This window comes from Lathyrus oleraceus, chromosome 5 (genome assembly GCF_024323335.1).
Source record: "Lathyrus oleraceus cultivar Zhongwan6 chromosome 5, CAAS_Psat_ZW6_1.0, whole genome shotgun sequence".
NCBI classification, from domain to species: Eukaryota; Viridiplantae; Streptophyta; class Magnoliopsida; order Fabales; family Fabaceae; genus Lathyrus; species Lathyrus oleraceus.
The window spans coordinates 238,723,490-238,745,808 of record NC_066583.1 but is presented as its reverse complement, the minus strand read 5'-3'; the positions used below and the strand labels follow the sequence as shown (position 1 = coordinate 238,745,808).

The 22,319-nt window shown below is 37.7% G+C and overlaps 1 protein-coding gene and 2 long non-coding RNA genes across 4 annotated transcripts; 1 reads left to right on the top strand and 2 right to left on the bottom strand.

The window, feature by feature from the left end:
• The first annotated feature begins 3,739 nt into the window (after positions 1–3,739).
• LOC127083348 (uncharacterized) lies at positions 3,740–4,457 on the top strand. Its single transcript, XR_007788396.1, has 2 exons — positions 3,740–3,900; positions 3,998–4,457. It is a non-coding gene; the product is annotated as an uncharacterized LOC127083348 (long non-coding RNA).
• LOC127083346 (uncharacterized) lies at positions 4,050–6,099 on the bottom strand. Of its 2 annotated transcripts, none has more exons than XR_007788394.1 (9): positions 5,942–6,099; positions 5,772–5,838; positions 5,573–5,702; positions 5,354–5,480; positions 5,184–5,274; positions 4,897–4,984; positions 4,683–4,804; positions 4,393–4,482; positions 4,050–4,288 (listed from the first exon to the last, which is right to left on the bottom strand). It is a non-coding gene; the product is annotated as an uncharacterized LOC127083346 (long non-coding RNA). The 2 variants fall into 2 exon arrangements; XR_007788395.1 differs by having other exon boundaries at positions 5,354–5,419.
• A 52-nt stretch (positions 6,100–6,151) lies between these two features.
• On the bottom strand, positions 6,152–22,048 carry LOC127079949 (zinc finger BED domain-containing protein RICESLEEPER 1-like). Its single transcript, XM_051020296.1, has 8 exons — positions 21,880–22,048; positions 21,712–21,777; positions 21,494–21,571; positions 19,551–19,600; positions 19,070–19,166; positions 18,658–18,980; positions 6,281–7,653; positions 6,152–6,191 (listed from the first exon to the last, which is right to left on the bottom strand). The coding sequence occupies exons 5-8, from the start codon at positions 19,164–19,166 to the stop codon at positions 6,152–6,154; spliced, it is 1,833 nt and encodes a 610-aa protein (XP_050876253.1). The 5' UTR covers positions 19,551–19,600; positions 21,494–21,571; positions 21,712–21,777; positions 21,880–22,048.
• Between the last annotated feature and the right edge of the window lie 271 nt (positions 22,049–22,319).

Genomic DNA, 22,319 nt, shown 5'->3' with positions numbered 1-22,319 from the left:
TGATACTCACCATGATGATGATCATGATTGGATACGTGATGAAGAGCAACATGAAGACCCACAAGGGTGGGGTCAGTGGTAACAAAATTCTTGGACCCAACATGGCACGACTTATGGTAACAACTCTGGTGCTGGCTCAAGTGGTGAAGAATCTTCTATTATCACCTTGCTGGAAAACATGTGTGTTGAGTAACATGAGTGCCACGACGAGGAGTCACGTAGGCGTGATGCATTTGAAGTTTCTCAAGAAGAGCACTTCAGATTGGTTCATGACCATATGACGACCCAAGACAACAATTTTAAAATTTTGCCACGTATGCTACATAGCAGTTTAATGAAATTCATCAAAACATGGCTTTCAACCATGGTGTCACTCAAACCGACATCAATAACATGACTCATTATCAAAATTACAGTCACCATCACTATCAACAATTTTACAGGGAGATGTGTGATTTCTTGGATGCTGAGTATGATAATAACAGTATGGCTTGGTATCAGGGTAGGAGACCAGAAACTAGGGATCATAGAGGTCGTGGGCAGTAGTTGAGTTTCATTGTGGACCAAATATCTTTTGCATGCATTCTATTTTCATGTTTTTTGTGTCTCTTTATTATGTTGTTCTATTCTGACTTTATTATGATGCATTTGTAATGAATTTCATATCTTTTATCTGAATGAATGTTTATTTATGTGCATGCACTCTTCACCTTAATGTAATTCTATGTGAGTACACATTATCATTGACCTTTTTATCTTTGCAACGCCTCTGAGTGATTTATATTTTGTTGAGAATTTTCCATGATACTTCTCACGTTTTGTAGTTTTGTCTCATTTTTGATATTGTCAAAGGGGGAGAAGTACATGCAAGAACACGGTCAGGGGGAGCTATGATCAAGACAAAAAATACTTTAAGTTTTTCCATCATAAACAAGAGGGGTTATGTTAGTACACTATCGTCTTAAGAAATGTTTTGAATGATGTCAAAACTAGGACACTTAGTATTTGTGTATATTGGATCTTATTGTCTATGTCTAGATGTGCATTTTCATATTAGGACACTTAAAATCATGTTAGATAGGCTATTACGAGTCAAAATTATAATTTTTCATGAAAAACGGGTATATGGGTCGATACATCTAATCTATGAGTCGATACATACTGAAGGATTTTTGAAATAAAAAATATTGCCTTCAATGTATCGATACATATGTATATGTGGTTCGATACAATGTGTGTGGGTCGACTCATTCTGGATTGAAGTCGACTTCAGCTGAAGGTCTTGGAAAGCCAAATGACTCTGCCTTGAATGTAGCGACTCCTAGGCTTTATGTATTGACTCACACTTATTTGGAGTCAAAATATTTTGTTCTAATTTTTCTAAACATGTAATTTTTGCTAAAAATATGTTTTGTTTGTTATTTCTTTCTTACACCGCCCCCATCACACCCACACCCACACACATCCACACACACACACACACATACACATACACACACACACACGCACCCACGCACGCACACACACACACACGCATGCACGCACGCACGCATGCACACAAACGCACGCACGCACGCACGCGCACACACACACACAATATATATATATATATATATATATATATATATATATATATATATATATATGCATTCGTGCATCATTTCTCAACATTGAAACCAAGAACATACAAAGAATTTTCTTATCATCTTCAACCTTCTCTCTTCATACATTCAACAATTATACATAATCATTTTTGTTGAGTGTCATCTAGATTAGATCGATAAGGTCCAATTTTGGATTGTTATAATCAAATTGGTTTGAGTATTCTTTTGGGGTTTCATTGATAAAACCAGTTAGGGTTTTTCCTCCAAGATCAAGGTTAATTTAGAGGGGTTTTGTAAAATATTTTGCAACGAAGATTCAGCCGAGTGAAAGCATTGAACAACATGGTTCTGTCAAAGGAGTAGCGGTAACTGGAGGATTGAATTTGAAATCTTGGGTCACTTGATCTTGCTTAAGATCAAGGGGAGATAAGAAGTTTGGATCAACGACAAACACATGGTTTAAGGGTTTAGATTGCTACTTTTTCTCTTGTATACAACTCTTGCAAAGGTTAATTACATATCTCAATTCTATTTGGAATTGGGGGCAGACGTATCCATAGTGAGGACAATTGGTGAACTGCCTAAACATATCCTTGTGCTCTCTCTCTCTCTCTCTCTCTCTCTCTCTCTATATATATATATATATATATATATATATATATATATATATATATATCGTTCTCTCTCCCTCACTCTCTCTCTCTCTCACATACACACACACTCGCTCTCTTTACAATTTGATAATACCCTTAGTGTGCAATTTGATAAACTGAAAATTTTGTTTGTATTGAAGTAACTCAATTTGTTTTGTAAATATAATTGTAATCTAAACAAATGCAATTGGTTTTTCATATCTTCAACACAAAAGGAAAATCGACTTGGTGTTTATCGCACGCCAAGTATTTGATAAGTTGTCTTAGTTAATTTTTTGTTTCCCATTTCATTAGAATTGATTATCAAAGTGTTAATTGTTCAAAATTATTTTATAAAATATATTGATTTACTTTCTCATCATTGTTATACGTTTTATTACGATTTATACACATATAAGTTTCTTCTAATAACGGTTCAAGATAGACGAATGTCGATCCCGAATTGCTTCCGCTTTCCATAGTAAATAATTTCTTAAACATAAATTTATATCGAAGAAAATTTTATTTGTGATCTATTCACCTCCCCCCTCCCTTTCTAGATCGTTTCCCTCGTCTAACATCTCCAAGGCCCATGTGTTCTGAGGATTTGCGTAAAATTTATCTTTCTCCATAACCCATTTGGTCAGGTGCGTAGTCTTAACCTTATTCATCTTTTGCCTACTCAAGTTCACATTTTTATTCATCTTAGTCTCTTGCATGTTTCTGTTATCACCTATTTTGGCCCCATTGACCTTATGCATGGTGTTTTGGTTCTCTCCTTGTCCATTCCAAGTCTCATTGATCTTTGTGTTTAGGTTCGCATCCTTCTCGTTATCCATGTTGTGCCTATTATAAACTTGATAACTTGTTTGACTTATGGCCTTCTGATTATTCATCCTCTTCTCCATATTATGATGATGCAAGTTTCAGAAGTCGTACATATTATTATATGGAATTTTAAAGGTCACGTTGTCGACCTTCTAAACACTACTACCCTAGTTAACTTTCACTTTTTTCCTTATATCCTCATAAGACATCTTCTTGTTAATCTACTCACTTATGATGTTTTTTCCTTTTTCAGTGGTGGCTTTTAGGGGTGGACATCGGTTGGGTTGGATCGGTTTTCGGGCCCAAATTCCCAATCCGACCTAACCATCGGTTGGAAAAAACATAACCAAAACCGACCGGTTTGCAATTCGGTTATTTTCGGTTTCGGTTTTGTTCGGTTTGGTTTCATAATGCGGTTTATTCGGTTTTAAAAATAATTGAGCTCATTCCAAAATAAACCCAACACAAGTGGATTTTATCTAGGATTTAAATAGCACAATTTTATACTAGTCTTTAAACTTTTAGTTTACTTATGAACAAAAAAATAAAACAATATATCTTAAAACTTATGAAATTGCTGCATTTTTCGGAAATGGATTGAACAATCATTGTTAACATTTGTATTCTAAATTTCTACTCATATTATATCTATCTTGCTGACATGGACACAGGGCCGTTCAATGTAACAAATGTCTTTGAGTTCCATAATGGACGGTGGTATATGGTTCATCATCACAGTTCTGTGATGAATGGGGATGTAGAGCAACAAATTATGCATGGATAGTAATAGTAAGAGAGATGATATGTTATTATGTCTGATACTGGTCTCAGAAAAGGTTTATTTGCAGAAGCAAGATGCTTGAAATTATTTTCGTAATTGGAAGTTTTGTTTTGAGCTTTGAATCTTTTGTTTTCATACTGTATATAAAACAGGAAATTGCAATGGGGCCAAAAAAGTGTGAAAAATAGATTAAGTGGATTAAAGTAAATACAAAAGATCGATGGAAAAGATTACATGTGAATCAACGTCCAATACATCGGTGAGACTTGTGAAAAACCAAGGCTGTGCAGTTGCAGGAGTTACTAATTCAAAAGTATAGTCCAATTTTGGCGTGCATTTTAGTTCTCTAGCAGTGTGTGCATTTTTCAATATTGTAAGAGACAAGTCCATTCCGGCAATGCAATATCCAATCAACCTTCAATGCAATATCCAATCAACCTTACCTATAGATGATCATCAATCAACAATCGTATATATAAGAGCTAGTGCATAACAATTTCTATAACAAAAGATAAAATCAAATCAAATTCTTTTCATAAGCTATTACCAAGTTCAAGTGATGAACACGCGTTAACACCTTAAGCTCGGCAAAAAATTCTTTTGATGCTTTCATGTCCATCTTCTTTATTGCAGCTTTCTATGTAATTAGATAGAACTTCAGCATTATCATATTCAACATTAGTTAGCATGAGAAAAACAAAAACCAAAACAGACACAATACATATCAGCAGCATTAAACCAGAGGCCATGCTTGTTTTCACTTCATGAGCATATTCAGCACAAGCTAGACCAAGGAATGTTAAAGGGAATGAGTAGATCCACCATGTAATGTTTAACCTTTTTATAGTTTTCTTGAACAGTCCTGGCCTGCAAATAATGTACCATTCCTAGTGAAAACATTGAAATCGCAAACTCGCTCCAACCGATTTCTGTCGCAACTTGAGCCGCCACCAAGTTTCCTATAACAGAAACAAGGTTAACAGGGTTTGCTACCACTGATAGAAACCTCTTTTCAGTAGGTAAACTTTGAGAACAATGGTCTTGTACTCACCAAAAACAAACATGGTAGCTCTGAATCCACCTTTCTTTCTCTTCCATTCAGCAAGAAGCTTGAGCTATTCAGTCTCCTCTTGATATGCCTGCAAAACAAAAAATTTGAATCTCATCAACATTATGCATAAAAAAGTATATAGAAAAATGGTTGAGTAAGAGTTCATTCAAATCCAAAACAGGAAAAAAAATTGAATTGTATTATTGATGATTAAGGGTACAGATTAATGATGCTTAACCAATCAATTATCATAATCATAATCAAACCTAACATATAGTATAGTATACCCCACTCTGTCTTTATTCCACAGCTTAAGCATTAGTACTGTAAGGTGAAATGTCTTGGGCTTAATGAATATAGATTTGTTAATCCCCAAGTCTGTAAGAGTGAAAAAAACCAGTCATATTTCAGATAAAAAAATAGCACATAAGCGAATGAGATTAAAACAGAAGCATACCAAAAAAATGTAACATTTCGAACACTGAATTGTTATGAAACTAGCAGCAGTGGCTGCCCAAAAAGTCTGCCCAAAAAGTTTCTGAGTCATGATTCTCATAACAACAGCAATATGAAATAACAACAATCTGAAATAAATAAACATGATTCTCATAAATAACAACAATCTGAAAGAAATAAACATAACAAATGATCCATGAACATTATGCAGAGGCATTACCTTCCTGATGACCAGCAAACGCAGTAGCTACTGAAACGGTTCCATCCTTAGTTTCAAAAAATGACTCCAAAAAAGAAAGGCTTGTCTTATTGAATCACAAAGTGACTCCAAAATATTCAAAAATTCACAGCTGCAAATCAAATCAAATCAGTATAGTTAAACCAATGTAAGACATAAAACAAAACTATATTTTTCATACCTAGGCGAGAATTAAACAGGCCCAGCCTGTGTAGGAGCAGCTGCTCCACCAGTAGCTACTTGAAACTCTACAAGTTGTTTAAACATACGTTAAACATATAGCAAGAGGCTTAATTTTAACAAATATTTAAAATAATGTTAAAAGAGACAAAGTTTTCATTAATAACGTACCTGAAACAATTGATTCACTAATCTCATATTCTTCAGTCATATTAAGGACATTTAGATCATTGTCAGAAGGCTTCAACCAGTTTTGAGTACATATAAGCGCTTCGACCATATCTGGACTCAAAGAGCTCCTATAGATATCTAAAATCCTCCCCCCCCCCCCCCCCCCCCCCCCCCCCCCCCCCCGTGCTAAAAGCACTTTCTGAGGCTACACTAGAAACAGGTGTTGCCAACACATCCCGAACCAAGGTTGCTAATATAGGATAACGGGTGCAATTTTCCTTCCACCAATTAAGAATACTAAAATTTTCCCCCTCCCCGCAACAAGGGTCACCTAAGTACTTCTCTAGTTCATTTTCATTTTCAATTGTGTCTTTTTCCTTCAGATGTTTCTTAAAAGCATTAGCCCTTGTAAAAGGTGATGGTTCTTTTGGTTGGGAAGATGCTTCTCCAAGGGAAGTGCTCCCTGGTGTACTTAAAGGACTAGCCCCAACATTCTTATCATGATCAGGTGTATGCCAATTATATAGTTTAAACAAACTAGTTTTGACACATTCAATATTTTTCTTGGCAAGGTCACTAGAATGCCCATACATATCATTAAAAGACCACTCAATATAGTTAAACTTAAACCTAGGATCAAAGATCACTCCATAGTAAAGAAAAGGATTCACTTTTCCTACATCCCCCCAATACTTATCATATTTAACCTTCATATGTGAAATCATTGGAGCCACATAAGAATTCAAGTTAAATGAAGCTTCTTGAAGCTCACACAAAATTGAAGACAAGTTATGAAAAGCTAAATGCAAGGACACTTCTTGCGAAGTTGAAAACACTTTGGTTGCCTCATAGAAGGTTTGTAAGAAAACCACAAAAGCCCTAACTTTTTTCCAATCCTGAGAACCGGGTGGACCGGTAAGGAGGTCAAAATATTCGATGTATCCAGGATCCTCATCAATCATATTGTCAAATGCAGCTTCAAACTTTTCAGCAGCATCCAACATTAGGTAAGTGGAATTCCACCTTGTAGAAACATCAAGACAAAGTTTTTTTTTACAAGTTATGCCCGCAAGTTCAACACACTCCTTAAACTTCATAGCTCTTTGTGGAGAAGACCTTACAAACCTAACAGCAGTGCGAACTGATTCAATAGACCCTTCATGTTCTTTTTCACCATCTCTCACTACCAAGTTCAAGACATGGGCAGCACACCTCATATGCAAATAATCACCTACACCCAGTAAAGCATTCTTGCTCTTAAGTCTTCTATCCAAATAACTCACAGCCACATCATTTGCTGTTGCGTTATCCAGGGTAATTGTAGACACTTTCCTAAGCCCCCATTCCCTCAAAACGTCCTCGACTTTCATGTCAATGGTATCACCTTTGTGATTTGGAACTAAAGAGAAACTAATAATTTTTTTTTGGTACTTCCAAGCAGTGTCAATGAAGTGTGCAGTGGTGGCCATATAACTAAGGTTTTGTATCGAAGTCCAACAGTCTGTGGTTAGTGCAACCCTAGTACAATCAGATTTAAAAAAGGCTTTAAGACGTGACTTTTCAGCTAGGTAAAGCTGAAAACAATCCCTAGCAACGGTTCTCCTAGTAGGGATAGCCATTTGGGGTTGCAATTGTTTACACATTTGCTTAAAACCAACACCCTCAACCACTCTAAAGGAATGTTCATCAAGGATAACAAAGGTATTAATGGCCTTCTGTCATACGGTGAACTGGACTTTTTGTGGTTTTAATCGCAATGTCGCGGTTAGCAAGAGTCGCCACCGACTTTTCTTTTATCCAATAAGGAAAGGTGGAAAAGAACAGGAAAGACCTTAATTTAGATTTTGGGTTTGGGAGGTACATTATACAAAGGGAAGGTGTTAGCACCCTTTGTATCCATGGTTATCCATGGGCTCTTAATTGCTCGATCACTTATATTATTTTTGTCTAAAAAAGTGTTTGTGAATTGTTTGGAAAATTGTTTTGAAAAGAGAATTTAACTTTGTAATGATTCTTGTATGAATGTATACAAAGTGGTTATCCCGTTTTAGTTTTGAAAATTGTTTAGAAAAATATAACTCGGTAATGATTCTAGTATGAATGTATACCAAGTGGTGATTTTCTAAAGGCATTTTGAAAGGTGTGAGGTGCAAAAAAAATGTTTTAAGTTGTGAGCCAGCAATTAAGAGTTATACCGACCCAAGGTCTTTACGGGCATTTCCTATCCTTATGAGGGTAAAACTGTCCTTATTATTGAGAAATAAGTAGTTTTATCCTTTGGATGTAAAAGGGTCATCGTAGGGTCATCGATTGGTCATTGAAGGCAACAGTTATGAGGATACCTTAGCGTTCGAAGGGACTATCATCATTTAATCGTAGGCAACATCGGAGGGTCATCGAGGGACAAAGTTGTATATTCGAAGGCAACATCCGAGGGACTATAATTTATTTTATGATGATTTAACCGAAGGGTCTTTGCTAAGGGTATCCCCACATTCGCGGGACATGACCGTAATATCGTAATCGTAAGGCAACAAAGAGAGGTCCAAGATCACTTATTCAAAGGCAAAGTTTTACAATTAATTATATAATTAGGATGAAACTCCACATTAAAATTATTAAAAATAATATATTAAAAATTAATACATTAGAAATTAATACATTAAAAATTAATTTAGGGTGAAACTCCACAAGGGTATCCCACAAATAAAGTGGAATACCTAGCCAATAACCTTTTCCTGGGATATGTGAACCTTTACGAAACTCAAAAAAAGAGACATGTCAGAACACCAAATCAGGGTGCAATCGAAGATTACACCGGAGAAATATCACAACAATAAATAGGATAGGATGAATAATGCATGGCTATGATAAAACGTAAAAAAAAACAGAATAGAAAAGTCAGCTACTGTCTCGTTCGCCTCTGCTTCGCCTAGCGAAGGCCAGGCGAATATTCGCCCCAGGCTCGCCTAGCGATGTGCTAGCGAGCGGCCACGGATTTTGAATTTGAAAACAGCCCCATGTTAGGAACCTTGAATTTTTATGGCATTTAATCACAGGAACAGCATGGTCAAACCTTCAGGGTATTCAGGCATATTTAAATTCACATACGAAAGCAAATTATATATCAACATTTAATCATGATGCCTTATATATGCAAATATGGCCAATTGAAAGTATAAACAATAGAGATACGCAAACCTGTTTGCCAATTCAAGGTTGAAGGGGTTGATCACTTGTGGTATCGGAATGAGTTAGGCGGCGGGAATTGGGCGGCGGTGGCTTCGGTGCGGATGGGCTGCTTTCCGGATTTCTTTATTCTGAATTCTCCGGGTTGGCAGGGTTCCTATGCCAAAGTTTCTATCCGTCCTTCTCTGTTCTCTCTCTTTCTTTTTCCTCAAGGTTTTGTTCCAAGGAAACCTCAGAGTATTTTGCTTCTCTTCCTTCTTTCTCCAGTGAATCTCCCAGTGTAAACTCCAAGTCTAACTCCCCGTCCCCTTTTCCTCTACTGAAACTTCAGTATTTATAGACTAATTTTGTGGGTAATGGGCTTGGAATGAGGGAGACCCAAGTCCAAAATAATTTGTTATATTTTATTTATTTATTTATTTTAATTATTTAATTAATTAATTAATTAAATTTTTTTTTTTTTTTTTTTTTCTCTTTTTTTTTTCTTTTTTTTTCGTTTTTTTTTTTTTTTTTTTTTTTTTTTTTTTTTTTTTAGGAAAAATGATGGGTAATTTTTGGGATATGACAGCTGCCCCTGTTCAATATTCTTGAACCGAGAGAGTTAGGATGGCGTGTATGTCATTCGTGGTCTGGAGGTGGAAGATTATTGAACACTAGAATGCCCCAAAAATTTGCACTTGAGAATCGACAGTTGGTCTTGATGGAGATGGGCTTAAAGATGCCATCCGGGAGGTTTGATGACGAAAGCTTCAGATCGAGCCGTACATTAGGCCAATTTGAAGACATGGGTGCCACACTGGGTCGTATATTAGACCGAATAATGAGTCATCCATTAGGCTGCCGACTTCGCTGGGGAGTCGGAGTGTGTCATATGCTGTTGGGGATAAAGGATCAGAATGGACCATACGCTAGATCGTATCTGAGTTGAAGAGAGAGCCGTCCGTTAGGCTGAATCTGATGATGAAAGGGGTGGTCGTACACTAGACTACACTTCAGAAATGTACCGTACACTAGGTAGCATCTGAGTAGTTGAGGATCCGAATGGGTCGTACGTTAGACCGTATTGGAGTTGCTGGAGCTCAGAATGGATCGTACATTAAATCGAATCTGAGTTGCAGAATGAGCCGTCCAGTAGGCTGAATCTGATGGTAAAAGGGAGTAGTCGTACACTAGACTACACTTCAGAAATGTACCGTGCACTAGGTAGCATCTGAGTAAGGGAGTAGCCGTATACTAGACTACCATTCAGAAATGTACCTGTCCGAAGGTAGCATCTGAGTAAGGGAGTAGCTGTATACTGGACTACCATCCAGAAATGTACCTGTCCGAAGGTAGCATCTGAGTAAGGGAGTAGCTGTATACTGGACTACCATCCAGAAATGTACCTGTCCGAAGGTAGCATCTGGGAAAGGGAGTAGCCGTATACTGGACTACCATCCAGAAATGTACCTGTCCGAAGGTAGCATCTGGGAAAGGGAGTAGCCGTATACTGGACTACCATCCAGAAATGTACCTGTCCGAAGGTAGCATCTGGGAAAGGGAGTAGCCGTATACTAGACTACCATCCAGAAATGTACCTGTCCGAAGGTAGCATCTGGGAAAGGGAGTAGCCGTATACTGGACTACCATCCAGAAATGTACCTGTCCGAAGGTAGCATCTGGGAAAGGGAGTAGCCGTATACTGGACTACCATCCAGAAATGTACCTGTCCGAAGGTAGCATCTGGGAAAGGGAGTAGCCGTATACTGGACTACCATCCAGAAATGTACCTGTCCGAAGGTAGCATCTGGTCAGATGAAGGTCTAACTTGGTCGTGCATTAGACTGTACTTGAGTTGAAGAAGGTCAGAATGGATCGTACGCTAGATCGTATCTGAGTTGTTGAGGGTCAGAATGGATCGTATGCTAGATCGTATCTGAGTTGAAGGAGTCATATGTTGAGCTGAATCAGAATGAACCGTATGTTAGGTTGTATCTGTATACGTTGTACTTGCAATAAATGTCTGGGATGGGCTTAAAGATGCCATCGCTAGGAGGATATCGAAGTGTTGTCAGAATGAATGTTCCCATGAATTGCATCTGGAATATGTATCTGAATCTTGTCTGTGATTGATAAAGGCGTCTGCCTGAATGAGCCTTTTACTTTGACTATATCAGGAGGATAATTAACCTGCAAAGAAAAGTTAGCTTTATGCTATGTCATGATGCATGAGATGTTTTATGCTTTCGAAAATAAATGCGAATGTTGTATGCATGCGTATGCTGTGAAATGATGTAATGAATGAGTTATGCGTATGAGAAGTTCTGCTTGGGGACTCTACTGGGGAAAATAAATCCCCATCTACTGATTGGAGATATTCGTATTGAGGACCCTCTCTCGGCTGGGGGTTCTGATTTCTGTCTGATGGTAGAGATATTCAACAGAGCCTGGCTGGGGATGGATGAGATGATCAATCTGTCTGATGATGCCGACCTCTGTTGGGGAATAGCTGGCTGTGCCGGGGAATACTGCCAACTTCTTCTGGGGAAAAACAGGCTTGCTGGGGGAAGAGAATTGGTAGTGGATTCATTGGAAGCATGATTAGACCTTATCCTCGATCCCAAAGTAGGGTAGTAATTGCTATTGCTATTCTATGCATGTATTTTGGTAAACATTGGTCATATTCAAATGCACATATTAATTCAAATTAAATCAATGGACGTTTACGCAAACAAAACAGAAAAAGTAAAAACAAAAGTATCTTTTTTGAAAGAAGGTTGTATTGATTTTGAAAGGAGGCCTATAAACAGGCAATTTGTGTACAAGGAGACAGAAATCCTAGTAAGAGGAAATTGTCGAAAACAAAGAGATAGCTATGTGGAAGAAGTCCTATTGATTTTAAGCCTACTACTGTCATTATGTCTTCGAGCATCTCATCCCTTGCTGTCGGATAGAAGTGATTGGCTTGGTCAGTCCCTCGAACTTGGATGAAAGTTGACTGAGAACGGGACATAGTCATACGCTTTAATCCCTAATTTTTGCCTGGACCGCCTTTTCAGGTTTTCAGCCCACCAGGATACCCTTTTTTGCCCAAGCCACCTTTTCAGGTTTTCGACTTGCCGGGTGTACATTTTTTTATATATATCCCTAATTTTTGCCCGAACCCTTTTGGTTCGCCGGGATGCCCTTACTTTTGCCTAGATACGTCGATCTAGCGGGTCTTTTTCATGCGTAGTATTTTTTAGCTATGTCCGCGTTCACGGGATGCGGGAAATCTTCGCCATCCACTGTAGCAAGTATCATGGCTCCACCAGAGAATACCTTCTTAACTACAAATGGCCCTTTGTACGTGGGAGTCCATTTGCCTCTGGGATCAGTTTGCGGTAGCACGATACACTTGATTACCAAGTCGCCAATTTGATACACTTGTCTCTTGACCTTTTTGTTGAATGCCCTGGTCATGCGCTTCTGATATATCTGCCCGTGACATACAGCCGCAAGTCTCTTCTCATCCATCAAATTTATCTGATCGAGTCGAGTCTGAATCCGTTCCTCTTCATCTAAGCCCGCCTCTTTCATGATTCTTAGCGAGGGAACCTGAACTTCCACTGGTAAGATGGCTTCCATTCCATAGACTAAAGAGAACGGAGCTGCCCCTGTCGAAGTGCGTACTGAAGTGCGATAGTCATGAAAAGCAAGTGGTAACATCTCATGCCAGTCTTTGTACATTACTGTCATCTTTTGTATAAGCTTCTGGACATTGTTAGCAGCCTCCACGGCGCCGTTCATCCTTGGCCGGTACGGAGAAGAACTAGAGTGTTTTATTTTGAACCGCGTGCAGAGTTCAGTAACCATCTTGTTGTTCAAATTAGCACTATTATCAGTGATAACTCTTTCAGGAGACAACAAGTTTCTCGAATAGATATTTGATAGAACCCATCTTAGAAATCAATAAAGTGGTATGATTCAACATGTACTGTCTTAGTCGGCGAGCAGCCCAAGCCAAAGCGCAACAAGCTTTCTCGAGCTATGAGTATCTTGTTTCACAGTCGGTACCTTTTGCTAAGGCGGTATATGGCATGCTCTTTTCGACCAGACTCGTCATGTTGCCCCAACACACCTCATTGGATTTTCTAACACGGTCAAATACATGATTAGAGGTCTTCCTTCAACTGGTGGTGTCAGAATTGGAGGTTCTTGGAGACACTTCTTGATTTTATCAAAAGTTTCCTGACATTCATCATCTCTTGACTGTCCTCAGTAATTTGAAGATAGGTTTGCAAGTAGCAGTCAAGTAGGATATAAACCGGGCAATGTAATTCAAGTGCCCCAAGAGGCTTCTGACTTCTTTCTTGTCTACTTTTAGTACTCAGATCGACAGTTTCAATTGACTCCTCATGCGGCTGTACAGTCCTTTCTTCTTTCAGTAACAGTCTGGCAAGTTCTTCAGGTACTTCACAATCTTCCTCACTTCCATCTTCGGCTTGGTAGATCGGATTTTCGAAGTCATAATGAACAGTAGCAGAACTATTATCAACAGGATCCAGAGTGGATGTGGATACGCAATTTGTTACGTGAGTGTGTGCAAGAAAGCATAGCTTATTTGAAAAATGACAGGAAAGATAAAGAGCGCAATATTTGAATGCAAAAAGTCCATTGATTTATCGAATATGAATATGCTTATGAGAATGACAAAACATTTAACCAAATTTGATACATTGAATAAACAACAAACAATTACTCCTGACTAAAGGAAGTTGGAATAGTGTCTTCAGCCTTCCAATTATCCAAGTTGCAATCGCTATTCACATCTTCTACAGCATTAACAGTCTTGTCATGATCGGGCATAGGAGCAGTGATGACATTAGGAATATCCAGAGGATCAAATTCAAATTCCCCAGCGTCGATCATATCCTGAATCTTGTTCTTCAGCGACCAGCAATCATTCGTATCATGCCCGGGGCTATCGGAGTGATAGGCACACCTGGCGTTGGGATTATAACGAGGAGAAGTAGTGTTGGGTTTTGCAGGAGGATCTCTGAGGGTAATTAAATTTACTTTTAGCATACCCTGCAGTGCTTGTGCTAAAGTCATATTGATCTTCGTAAACTGCCTTCTTCCCGGGTTAATGTGCCTCACAGATTTCTTGTCCTTTTTCTTCTTGAGCAAGAGAGTCTTCAGTTCCTCCTGCCCCTTGGATAAGTTCAAGATCATCTCCTGGAGTTGAGCATTCTGAGCCTGGAGATCTTTGACAGTTTGTTCGAGGTCCATTTTTCTGTTTGAAGGAAAACCGTGAGAATACTGATCCTTTTAGAGTACCTGTTATGCAATGTCATGTTATGCTATGCAATGTATGAAATGTTTTCAAGGACTTTTGGAATTTAATTTTGCATAAACTACCAAAAAAGAAAGCCACTTTTATTAATAATATTTGATTAATATTCATTATAATAAGAAGTAAAATACAATAAAAGCTCAGGTCTCCCAGGGACGGCTTCTTTTTGGGCGAAGATATGTATTGAGTCTTCGTTCCTCATTAAGCTGGCCGGTGAGCTCTAACACCTTCTTCCTTGTAGCACAGAACTGGGCTTCAAAAGTATCCCTTTCCTCTCTCAACTGGATCCAGGACTTCTTTAACTCTTCAACATCGGTAGGCATATCTGGATAAGGAACGATCTGAGGAGTACCTCCTTCAGCTTCTGGTTCAACAATCAGTGGTCCGACTGCCAGATATGGCATGACAAGTTCACGAGCTCTTGTGCGGACCCATCTGAGATAAGGTTCCATAGGAATAGAGTTTTTCTGTCCTAAAGTACTTCTTTTCACCATGCCCCAAGCTCGCACAAATCTTTGACGGAGACCTTGGGAATCGTTATCATAGTCAAACACCGTGCCTTGTATAATTATTTCATGTGGACCATCTCTTCGAGCACAACCAAACTGACGTAGGGCTAAAGCAGGATTATAAGTAATACCTCCTCTTATCCCCATGAGTGGTACATTAGGGAATTCTCCACAACGGTCAATGATGATATTGTTTTCTTTGAAATGAGGACACCAACGGATGTCTGAGTGGGAGAGCGACATTATCCTTTGAGACCATCTCAAACTTTGCTCATTCTTCAAGACTGACTGAGGAAGGTGCGAAATAAACCACCTGGATAATAAAGGTATGCAGCACATGAGAGTCCCTTGCCTCTTCATAGTACGAGTGTGAAGGGAATGCAGAATGTCGCCGAGCAAGGTAGGCACAGGGTTACGAGCGAGAAATATCTGAATAGCATTCATATCTATGAATTGATCTGGATTAGGGAATAACACCAAACCATAGATTAGTAATGCTAGAATCTCCTCGAAAGCATGGACATTCATGACTTTTAAGAATTCTCGGGCCTTATTCATCAGAAATTTGGCAAGTAAACCCTTAACTCCACTTCTTGTTACCCAATTAGCTTCAATATCTGACTTTGTCATGTGTAAAGCTGCGGCAACTTTTTCGGACCTCGGAATCTTTTCTAAACCACTGAAAGGTATTTGATCAAGAATAGGTATCCCAAGCAGCTGGGAAAATTCTTCTAATGTGGGCACCAACTGATAATCTGGGAATGTGAAGCAATGATGTTTAGGATCGAAGAACTGGAATAGGACTCTCATCATATCTTCTTTGAAACCAGTGGTAACCAAATCGAGGAGAGAACCATGCTTTTTGACGAACTGAGCCTGATCAGGAAGTTCTGACACTAAATCCTTGAGTTGAGGAGAGATGACTACAAAATTTATCCGGATAGTCTTCCTGGGAGCCATAGCCTTACAAAATAGAGCCAAGTTAAATCCCTAAGTCCTCGAAGTGATTAGTGCAATGTCATAATGTTATGATGTTATGATGTTATGATGTTATGATATTAAACAAATAACAAGCATAAGCAAGTCATACAACAATCATTCCTAGGTTTTAAGGCTTGCATGAGTTCCATAGGTAAGTACCCTCCCCACTGAAGTTTGGTGGGTTCAACCTGTCTTAGAATAGTAACCGGGTTCTAGAAGGATCTCAAATCATTGACCTTTCCTTAAGTCCACTTCAGTGCAACACCAAGTGGTTGACCGAAGCTTCCCTAAAGTCCAATCTCAAAGAGTGTAGTATCGAGTCTCAACCAACTCCAGTCGGAACCGAAGCCAGTTATCTCACTACTTTCTAATGGCCAGGATGAGTCAATTAGGGTTCTAAAGGTCTGGTTAATGCTTTTATGGCACCACGCGAATGCCAAATATTTCCTCAACTAACATGAGGAACATCAGGACATCCAAAGTGCCACATTAACCGTAGCCATCATTTTGACCATTCCAGTATACGTCGGACAGTCGCGATGATCTCTTGCTACTTACCTAAGGTACACTAGATCCGAGTGTAGGATCTTTCCCTCAAGCATAACATACCCAAGCAATCCCTTAAAAATAAATCAGACAAATTGAATAAGTGATCTTGTTTTTAAGGTAACCTCTCTTTTTAAATCTTCCCCAGCAGAGTCGCCAGTTCTGTCATACGGTGAACTGGACTTTTTGTGGTTTTAATCGCAATGTCGCGGTTAGCAAGAGTCGCCACCGACTTTTCTTTTATCCAATAAGGAAAGGTGGACAAGAACAGGAAAGACCTTAATTTAGATTTTGGGTTTGGGAGGTACATTATACAAAGGGAAGGTGTTAGCACCCTTTGTATCCATGGTTATCCATGGGCTCTTAATTGCTCGATCACTTATATTATTTTTGTCTAAAAAAGTGTTTGTGAATTGTTTGGAAAATTGTTTTGAAAAGAGAATTTAACTTTGTAATGATTCTTGTATGAATGTATACAAAGTGGTTATCCCGTTTTAGTTTTGAAAATTGTTTAGAAAAATATAACTCGGTAATGATTCTAGTATGAATGTATACCAAGTGGTGATTTTCTAAAGGCATTTTGAAAGGTGTGAGGTGCAAAAAAAATGTTTTAAGTTGTGAGCCAGCAATTAAGAGTTATACCGACCCAAGGTCTTTACGGGCATTTCCTATCCTTATGAGGGTAAAACTGTCCTTATTATTGAGAAATAAGTAGTTTTATCCTTTGGATGTAAAAGGGTCATCGTAGGGTCATCGATTGGTCATTGAAGGCAACAGTTATGAGGATACCTTAGCGTTCGAAGGGACTATCATCATTTAATCGTAGGCAACATCGGAGGGTCATCGAGGGACAAAGTTGTATATTCGAAGGCAACATCCGAGGGACTATAATTTATTTTATGATGATTTAACCGAAGGGTCTTTGCTAAGGGTATCCCCACATTTGCGGGACATGACCGTAATATCGTAATCGTAAGGCAACAAAGAGAGGTCCAAGATCACTTATTCAAAGGCAAAGTTTTACAATTAATTATATAATTAGGATGAAACTCCACATTAAAATTATTAAAAATAATATATTAAAAATTAATACATTAGAAATTAATACATTAAAAATTAATTTAGGGTGAAACTCCACAAGGGTATCCCACAAATAAAGTGGAATACCTAGCCAATAACCTTTTCCTGGGATATGTGAACCTTTACGAAACTCAAAAAAAGAGACATGTCAGAACACCAAATCAGGGTGCAATCGAAGATTACACCGGAGAAATATCACAACAATAAATAGGATAGGATGAATAATGCATGGCTATGATAAAACATAAAAAAAACAGAATAGAAAAGTCAGCTACTGTCTCGTTCGCCTCTGCTTCGCCTAGCGAAGGCCAGGCGAATATTCGCCCCAGGCTCGCCTAGCGATGTGCTAGCGAGCGGCCACGGATTTTGAATTTGAAAACAACCCCATGTTAGGAACCTTGAATTTTTATGGCATTTAATCACAGGAACAGCATGGTCAAACCTTCAGGGTATTCAGGCATATTTAAATTCACATACGAAAGCAAATTATATATCAACATTTAATCATGATGCCTTATATATGCAAATATGGCCAATTGAAAGTATAAACAATAGAGATACGCAAACCTGTTTGCCAATTCAAGGTTGAAGGGGTTGATCACTTGTGGTATCGGAATGAGTTAGGCGGCGGGAATTGGGCGGCGGTGGCTTCGGTGCGGATGGGCTGCTTTCCGGATTTCTTTATTCTGAATTCTCCGGGTTGGCAGGGTTCCTATGCCAAAGTTTTTATCCGTCCTTCTCTGTTCTCTTTCTTTCTTTTTCCTCAAGGTTTTGTTCCAAGGAAACCTCAGAGTATTTTGCTTCTCTTCCTTCTTTCTCCAGTGAATCTCCCAGTATAAACTCCAAGTCTAACTCCCCGTCCCCTTTTCCTCTACTGAAACTTCAGTATTTATAGACTAATTTTGTGGGTAATGGGCTTGGAATGAGGGAGACCCAAGTCCAAAATAATTTGTTATATTTTATTTATTTATTTAATTAATTAATTAAAAAAAAAAATTTTTTCTCTTTTTTTTTTTTTTTTTTCGTTTTTTTTTTTTTTTTTTTTTTTTTTTTTTTTTTTTTAGGAAAAATGATGGGTAATTTTTGGGGTATGACACCTTCCTACAGGCTGCAGCATTAAACCTTTGACTAGTTGGAACTAAAAACCCATCCTCGCCGCTTACAAGGTTTGTCTGATTGGGGTCTTTCAACAAAAGGGCAGGGTTTTTGTAACACACTTTCGAGTGAGCTAGCATGTTAGAAGTACCATGTGTTTTAGGGTCACATCGGTACCTTTTATGACAGTGTTTACACGCGGCTATAGGTTCAGGCTCATCCGGTAAAATGTTAAACTCTTCCCAAACCGTAGAAGTTTTTCTACTACCACTAGCATTAAGTTTCCTTTTTCGAAGTGGAGGGAGTGCAGTACCAGCAGCTGCTCCTATAATTCATACATTTAAAAATGACAGCATAACATGTATCACTTATTAAACAAACACTCAGTATAAAAATGACAGGTGATGGCATTACCTTGACTCACTCCTTGATCTACAACTCCGCTAGGAACTCCAACTCCTTGCAAGCTAGGAACTCCAACTCCTTGCAAGCTACTTTTGCCGCGCTCCATCTTCCAGTACCAAAACACAACCAACAAAACAAGAATTGTCAATTAGAAACATAAAACAGAAGGAAAAAGATGAGATGAGAAATACACATGGAATATTTAACCAACAAGCTTTCTCAGTAAATGAAATTCATTTATAGGCATAAATATCAAAACTCAGTTAGAAACCAACCTGAAGCTGTTACTCCGAAAGAGAATGATTCAACTTCCACCTCAAGGTTACTGTCTCAAAGATCAATCTCTTCATAACAAGAGTTGTGGGCCTATTAATAACCTCTAAACCAATAGTTGTGGGACTGGAACCATAATCTGGCAATAAAAAGTGATGAAAAATCATTTGAAAAAAGAAGTGTGATTACAGAAAACTAGTACCAGAAGTGTGATTACCGAATTCTACTTCATATCCTTTAATATACCAACGCGCACCAATAATTTTCCTGCCATTATATGAAAGGATAAATGTTTAAGAACTGCATCTACTATAGCAGAACTAGAAATAAATTTTAATGATATGCATCCACTGCTTCTTGACATACAGTGTTGTTGAGTAGGCAACCCAAACTCAAATTTATCTTCTTCCCATTGCGTGCTATGATCAATTAGCTGACACCTTCATAACAAATTATTATCACACTAAAAGCATACAGTACAAGCCAAATAACTAACAACTCATCTTTAGCCTAAATGCCACTTCATATGAGAATACCTATTAGGACACTTACCTTGAAATTGTGTCGGTGGGTGATGCTGGTTAGAAAGTTCAATGTTTTCAACGAAAAGAAATTTAAAAAGACAAGTATTTGAATAGGGAGTGTTAGCGCTGGACAGAATAAAGAAACCCAGCCCAAACCGACCAAACCATGTGGCCCCTTAGAGGAATACAAAACAAATAGAGGAATACTTATAAATATTATTTTAAAATAGTTACAAACAGACAAGAATTACAAATAATATTTTATATTAACAAACTATCAAAGTATTAAACTGATGTATAAGGATTAAAACGGTTTTTGGACACAGATTTATACTTCGATTGAGTTAGGTCGTTGGCGGCAGGACTCATCCAATTACCTTTAGAATATTGTTCCTCGTTACAATAACAGCACATTGTGTTACCAGATATCCATTAGAAACAACCAAGATTGAAATCACTCTTGACCATGCCTCATAATTATTAAAATTTTCATTTCTTTTTTGATTTTTATCGAATATTCAAGACTTTGTAAACAAACTTGGTTGTTAGTCTACATCTTTTCTGTGTTAAAGCAAATTTCAAATTAAATAACACGACTTCCAAAACAAACTACAGTTGGACAGATCTATTGTGTAAAGCAAATTTCAAATTAAAAGATGTACATATAAACATATGTTAGGCCTGATTTGCACATACTTTCACCCTATAAACCAAATATGATGACAGAAACAACATATAAATTACTAGATAACGTAATCAAAAAGACTGATGAGGTTCAGACATTGACAAAAAAAAACATTTCAATATGCAGCTAAGGTAAAAATTTAAGTATATCATCTATATTTATATATCTATACAAATAGATGAAATGAGAAAAGAGAATAATAAACTTTACATGAACTAACAAAGTTTTCAACATTGGGGGAAGTAAGAATTCTCTAACGGAGAAGATATAAAAATTGAATTCCTCAATTCAAATTTATAATTAAAAGGTTTAAATCCTAGGATTAAAAGCAACAACTATTAAAATGAAGTGTGACTTATGATCCAACACCTAAGCATCGTAATATCTTGATATGTCCAACCATTCTCATAATATTCAAACAAGCCATAATAATCAGTATAAAAGCTATTCAAAACAAAACCAGAACTAATGTGAACCATACCACAAAACTCAAACCATCAAGTATAGCTTAGCTTACTCAAAACTAATAATGCCACACAACCCAAACAACTGAACAATGAAATAGTTTTATAATCATATTGAAATATCAAGAAAGTACAAAATAAATAGAAAATAAAACAGAAACAATGAGGCTGCAAAAACAGTAGTTCAAAAATACTTGCCCCAATCACAAATAACTAATTCTAAAAACAAATATTCCTCTATAACAACTTAAACTTATTTCTGTCAGATGCAAGACTAGCATGATAAAGAGCCTATTTGTTAATGCTTGAAAAAAGTGATTTCAAACTTGTGTAAGAAAATGATTATTTCTTCATAGCAGTAACTAATGATTCTTCATAGCAGTAGTTATAGCTTTAAAAATCACTTTTTAAAAATCACTTTTTATTTGAACAACTAGTTATTAGTAGCTATAGATAACATGAAGTTTATAACGGCCAAGAGTAAAACCTCAGGCTTCTTATTCCGGAAGTTGTCGGCGAGCTGAGTAGAAACAATATTTACCGACAACACCTTCACAAAATCAATCTGAAGAAGCAGTTTTAGAATCGGAGTTAAAACAAAACAAAGTCAAACCCATCAGAAATAGTTCAACCAAACTTAACATTTCAACCATAGTCAAAGAGAAAGAGAGGGAAAGAGAGAAAGAAAGATAAGGAGTAACTTACATCGGTGGTGATTTGTGGTTGAATAATGGACGGCGACGGTTCTTCGTTAAACGATGAAACCACGAACTAGCATCAACCGAAAAATTGGAAGGTAGAAAGAGTTAGTTCTTAAACGATGAAACCACGAACTGGAAATTGAAAGGATGAACCTTAGAATCAACCGATTACCTGAGAGAATGATGAACCCTAGCGGAGTAACGTTGCTGTTTGTGCGTATGAATCTCACGAAGAAGTGGAACTAATGAATTGAGATTTGAGACTGAGAGAGAGTCTTGGTTTTGGTTGGGCCGGCCGGTTGATTTAGGAATTTATGGTCTATAACATAATTTCTACTGAACCGGTCGGTTTAGGATATCATCGGGTCCATAAATTCAAACCTAAACCGACCGGTTTAACCCATGTGAACCTAAGATTATTCAAACCGTCAAACCGAAAAACCGACTCACCCGAACCGGTGTCTAAGGGGCCACATGGTTTGGTCGGTTTGGGCTGGGTTTCTTTATTCTGTCCAGCGCTAGTGGCTTTGTTGTTCGTATTACTATCTTTATTATTCAGATACAAATATTTATTATTTTGGTAATATTTTTCTTTCCTCTTCATTATGTCAT

Coding starts and splice junctions, on each gene's coding strand:
- LOC127079949 (XM_051020296.1), bottom strand. CDS start 19,166: ATGGAGCGCGGCAAAAGTAGCTTGCAAGGAGTTGGAGTTCCTAGCTTG. Junction 18,981..19,069: donor AGATCAAGGAGTGAGTCAAG/GTAATGCCATCA, acceptor TATGAATTATAG/GAGCAGCTGCTGGTACTGCA. Junction 7,654..18,657: donor ATGCTGCAGCCTGTAGGAAG/GTGTCATACCCC, acceptor GTATGACAGAAG/GCCATTAATACCTTTGTTAT.